Raw genomic sequence first — 6,000 nt, 5'->3', positions numbered from 1 at the left:
GTGGGCGATTTCGAGGATGTTGAGGAACAGGGAGACGGTGGCGATGCTGTTCATGAAAACCATAAAGATGGTCTTCTCTGTGGGTCGGGACACAAAACAATCCACCGTGTTAGGGCAAGGGGGCCGCGTGCACTTGTAAAGGGGGGACATGTGAAACCCGTATAAAAGATACTGACCTATCATAAAGCCCACTTCCACCACCGACCGGGTCAGGATATGTAGGACATAGGTGCGCAGCAGGGACCCCCTCAGGGGTGCCTTATTCACTTTCTTCTGTTCCTCCAGCTTACGCAGTTCCCTCTCCACTCTCCTATGTTCCTCAGGCATGGGCTCCAGGTCTTCCAGCTGAGCCCGCAGGTGGGCTTTCCTCTTTTGTCGCTCCTTCTCGAGAGCCCTTAACCTGTAGAGTGCGTGGCCCATGTAAACTAGAGATGGAGAAGAGACAAATATAATCTGCAGTACCCAGTATCTGATCAAAGAGATGGGGAAGGCTTTGTCGTAACAGATGTTGCTGCAGCCCGGTTGTTCCGTGTTGCAGATGAACTCGGACTGCTCATCATCCCAGACATCTTCGGCAGCCACTCCCAGCACCAGCATCCGGAATATGAACAGGATTGTGAGCCAGATTTTGCCAACTATGGTGGAGTGGATGTGCACTTCTTCTAGGATGCTCCCCAACAGGTTCCAGTCCCCCATGGTCAGAAGATCATATCTGAAATACAAAAAAGGGTATTATTTTAATACAATACTAGATTTCTTTGGAAATAGCCTTTTTAGTATTTTCTTTTAAATAATGTTATTTCATATACATTCTTCTGATAGCAGGAGAGCTCTTAGTAGCTCATCATTATTTTCTACTTAATGGGTCTTTAAATGAATGCAGCCTTTATGATTACTGGTGAAAGATGAGAATGCGAGATTATTTTAAGTTTAAGAGAGATTGATTACAGCTGTAAACCACAGTACTTCTTAACTGCCTACATTTTTACACTATTTTCTTCCCACTGGGAAAGTAGACTTTTTTTTTTCACTTTGCAAATCTTTTGCGAGCTAAAGTTTAACTCTACACCCACTCCATTCCACTGTCTGTGGCTTTGCCAGAGTTCTGGGTGAAAAACAATGAGAATAATATATAATGTTCATGGCTTCCATTTGATTGATGAAGTTTTGAGAAGTATCCTATAACTGTGACAGAAAAACATTTCATTTTGCACCCCAAAGTAGTAGTTATTAGTGCCATCCAGTCAATATTTTTCCGTCTACCAGGGTAATGATCCTCAAATTTCTCCCTTGGATTCCTAAAACTGCAAATACAGAGCTAATTTACACATAGCTGTACGTGTATAAATAGTCTCAGTTCCAGGATAATGGTAATAAACTGAGTGCTTCTAGAATCAATACCTTTAATTTTATCCATTTGAAGTCTTACTCAATCGCCAATACCTTAATTATAAATTTCAACATACGAGATAAATAGAACAGGGATTACATAATGGAGTGATGTAATGGTTTTTGGCTGTGTGAGATGATCTTTTAACTACCTCTTTCCCAGAAGCTCTTTGTTTCACCAATACATTGATCTACATTCTGCTGCCAGATACTTGATTTCCAAGCTGCTTCTCTGGAAACTACTCAGAAGCTCCAAGTAATGTGGGGAATTGAAATGTAAGGTACTCATCTGTTCATTTGTGAATGCACCACACCTTCGGTGCTGTGTCCCTGGAATTCCTTCTGCTAAGTGTTAATAAAATATTGAAAGCAACCGGGATCACATCTACCTTTGGGTTTGAACTTAAATTTTTTATGCTACTGTGCTGTCAAAACTTCCCAATTTCCACTGAAACACAGCCTTTAGTAAATTGCCTTTTTTAAGATTTTAAGAGTGGCTGGTTGCAGTACTCAAAATCTTCGAGAAATTTAACTGATAGCACAGCTGGATGATATCACCATTATCAATATAGCTTGGTTATGGTTTATGATATGATCCCATTCTGCTTGGAGGCTGTATTTATCCACATTGCAAGTAAAGATTTTCAATTGTAACTGACAGTGCAGTCATTCTCTGCAGAGGCATCCTACAGTCTTTATTATTGCATTTCTGGGATTTGGTTTTGCTCTGCAAATTGGAATTTTCACAATGAACAACTTCTCTTTTGACACAGGGAATTGGTTAAGCAAACCTAGCTCACCAAGCAGTTTCTTAGGTGCTGTGATGGACACGGAATATCTTCTTTCACCACTCTTTACCACCCATGTACGACATTGAAGTAAGATACATAGAAAAAAATCAGCAATAATTATTGTAGTCCATTTTCCTTATCTTTAAAGAACAATGTCAGATCTTTCTTCTGACTTCATATGGATTTTTTTCAAAGCAGATCTCAAAATTGTTGCAACTTCGTAGGTTGGGTGGGTGTAAAGATGTTCACACATCGAAATGTCCACTAGAAAACGTTACATCTCAAGCTAACAACGTTGAACCTGTTCTTCAGAGCTTGGAAGTGCAGATACAGAATAGTTCACTGTCGGTAAAAGGAGAAGTGGAGGACTACATAGAGCAAGCTTCCAAACCCAGAGTCCTCAAGAGGCCAAGTATGAGTGGGTGATGCCGATTGCTCTATACCACCTCCCCTGAAAGGTGACTGAATGGTGCTATGCAACAGTTAAGGAAAGGAGCTTTGGGTGTATTTGCTGTGTTGTGAGTGGCTGGTCCCTCATGGAAACTGACAAACTCCGCAAAATAAAATAACCAAGTGAGATGCTAAAGTGTGAATGCAGGAATAAAAGGAAAAGGAGTCATGCTTTAGTCCCAAAGATGAGAACATAGCATTCCTCTCGCAGTAGGAATTTTCACTGCCTCTTTCAGAACAGAAGGTGAATGTAACCATTCAGGGTAAGGGACTATAAACATATCTCTCTGCCTCTACAGATGTGTTTGTTTCTTTGATTGTCTCTACCAGGATTCAAACAACTCTATCCTCATCTTTCCTTTATAACAGCTTCCAGGAGAAAGTAATCACAGGAGTAGTCTAATTCGTTTCTCTAAGTGAGCTTATTATACCAAGACACTTCCTCCCAAATCTGCACTAGTAGAACTGCAGTATGAATATTGCCACGTTGTGTGTAAAGCAAAGTTAAGTCTAAAGCCACGAAAGCCAGAGTTTCTAAGAAATCAGCCAAAACTACTTTACAACCTTGTCATAGCAATGTGATTTCAATTTTTCCATCTGTCCTTTCCCTGTTGTCATTTGAGCTCTGTATAACAGAGAATTTCAGTTTACTCTAAGGGTGTCATCACAAATATCAATGATATTATTTCCAGTCTACTACTGTACTAGAAATTCTAGTATTAGAATAGAATCATAGAACCATAGAATCTTTTTGTTTGGAAAAGACCTTTAAGGTCATCAAATCCAATCTAACCCAACACTGCTCACACCAACACTAAACCATGACCCTCAGCACCTCATCCACACATCTCTTAAATACCTCCAGGGATGGCAACTGAACTACCTGCCTAGGCAGCCCTGTATACTAGCCTAGTACACTAGAGATACTCCATTTTCAGTATAGACTGTGCATACCTGAGACATTTCCCATTTTTACTGTCTGACTACCTTCGTGTCTGTCCAAATATTTTTATATGGTTATTTCAAACAATAGAAACTCATACATGTAATCAGTTATAACCAGATGGAAACCCACCATTTCTCTTGGAAGTTTATTTCTTGGCTTTGTTACTTCTTTATTTTAAAGTTCATTTGATCATTTGCCACTATTCAAATCACTTCTGTATTAAATTAACACCAGGATTTCCTCAGCTGTGATTTGAAAAAGCAGAGTTCAATCTTAAATTTGTCAAAAAGAGTAACCAGCTAAGATGCAATACTCCTGGGTGTACTTCGCATTCCTTCCAGTCTGGCAGGGACCTGCCTGCTCCATACTGTCCAAGAATAATTATTATTCTGTCGCTTACCTTGGAAGAAAGCTCTTGGTCAGTCTATCCTAGAGCATTGCAGAAGGAGCACGCACCTCACAAACCTTCGTTCAACAGATCTAGGACATCTTCTTTATTCCAAGAGCCAAGGCATAGACGTGGTACGCAGAGCGGACTTCTCGGTTCTTTGTAGCTGGATGTCAAGATCACTCAGTCTAAACTATCTGTGCAAGGTTTAAAAATCATCAGATGATAGGATGGTGCCTCTAGCCAAAATTATCATGCAATTATTTTAGTCAGTGGCATCTAACAAAGCCATTCCCTCGAGGCTTGATCGGTACTGCCATAGTTTGCAACGGCCCTAAGCCTTGTTTTAGTCGGTTCTTCAAATGTCACACCTCCGCCCAGCTCCCAAATGAAATTTTGATGTGTAAAACGGCTAAAGAGGCACCCTTTACTGTACAACAGAGTCTTACATTTTCTTTACATTCCATTAGTTTCGCTTTGAATCGATGCCCAAGGATCGATCGGTCATGTCCGATTTCATACTCTGTTGCCTGGTGAGTTAATTTAGGATGCGTTAGACCGAGTCTTTGAAAATGGAGGCCACAGGAACCGACATCAGTCTTTGGTTAGAAACACAGGTTTTTGGAATGGTAACCTTTCTTCAGCAGAGATAAAGAGCTGAAGCCCATTCAGAATTGGTATGTGTGAGAGACAAGGTTTAAAAGAGGAAGGCAAGTTGCCAAAATGGGATTTTGTGAGAAATCAGGGCCACCAGACCTGAGACCCCGATACTGACATTCATCCTAACCACCCACACCTCCATGGGCCTTTCTCATCCCTACGCCTGCGCTCTGACACTGACTCTCAAGCCCACGTGCTCTCACGTACCTGTCAGCGGCATTTTACCTTCATCTCTCTTTCCAAATTCAGTCACAACGTCCCTAAGGTGTTACCTTGCTGCTTCAGCTCTCTCCGAGCTGCGACTCAGGCCTGGGTGCCCTTGTGATGCCTCACTGGGAGGTTTGGTTGACCTGACATCTCCAGCGGCTTCCACAGCTCCTGGGCATTTCTCAGGCGCACCCTCTGCAGCTCTGCTCACCGTGAAGTCTTGAGAACTGGGCGAGACCTGCAGCACCTGCAATTTATTCATCCCACCGGCGCACACGCTGTGTCGCAGCTTGTTCTTGGCCCAGCGCATTTCTGTCTCACCTCTTCTCCCTCCTCAGCAAGTACCACAGGCTGCTGACCTCACTCTGCCCCCACAATTACCTGGTTTTCTCAGCGGACAGGGAAGGTGACAGTAGGCTGCTTAGGGACAATTGGCCACGGTTCTGCTTTAGTAGCAGAATAATTGGTGATGTTAAAGGACTAATCATGCAAGCTTGTTAATGGACTGTAGAGTTAATTGCACGCAGAAGGGAAGCAGGGCCCAGCGCACGGGGGTGGTGGGAGGAATCGGGATGGAGAACAGGAGTGTGGCGTAGTCCTTTGTGTTTGGAGACGAGCAGCAATCTCTGGTGGCTGAGGAAAAGTCCTTGCTATAAGCATCTGCCATAGGTGAGATCAGCTTACAGTGTGAATGCAAACAGGCAGCAGACAGGCGTCTGTGTGTGCGCGTGCCTGAACGTCTGAAACGGAACTTCCGAACTTGAGCACAGGGACGTTTGCCAGCTGCAGCCAGTACTGGCTGGCTGTAAATTGTGATGACACCTGGACTAAACACAAGTGGCACATCTGAATCCTGTCCACAAGACGTAAGACAGAACCACCACCGAGGAGACTGATCACACCTCGTGCTTCTGCATGTAGACTATTTACACTGAAAAACTTGAGAGTGCTGGAAAGGTGTGCCAAAAAGATCATTTTTAGAATTAGTTTTGGAAAGAAGGAAGCCTGGAAAGAAGGTGAAGAGCGTGGCTGGAGGAAAGATCCTGGAGAGCAGAGACGTAGGTGGTGACAAAGCCAGGGGATGCCCAGGGACCTTGATCAGTGACACCCGAGATGGGTTACTGTGAGCAGCAGAAGCCAGACAGCTTTCTGCCTGACCTTCCCAGACC

At 43.2% G+C, this 6,000-nt stretch overlaps 1 protein-coding gene across 1 annotated transcript; it reads right to left on the bottom strand.

The window, feature by feature from the left end:
* Nucleotides 1-6: 6 nt before the first annotated feature.
* On the bottom strand, nt 7-696 carry GJA10 (gap junction protein, alpha 10, 62kDa; the record flags this gene model as incomplete). The annotated part of the gene is made up of 1 exon (XM_010156926.1): nt 7-696. A coding segment is annotated over exon 1 (690 nt), but the record flags the coding sequence as incomplete, so codon positions are not given.
* Nucleotides 697-6,000: the final 5,304 nt, after the last annotated feature.

This window comes from Eurypyga helias, unplaced genomic scaffold (genome assembly GCF_000690775.1).
Source record: "Eurypyga helias isolate BGI_N326 unplaced genomic scaffold, ASM69077v1 scaffold44948, whole genome shotgun sequence".
Taxonomy (NCBI): Eukaryota; Metazoa; Chordata; class Aves; order Eurypygiformes; family Eurypygidae; genus Eurypyga; species Eurypyga helias.
The sequence above is the reverse complement of the archived record's forward strand: the minus strand, read 5'-3'. Positions and strand labels throughout refer to the sequence as shown.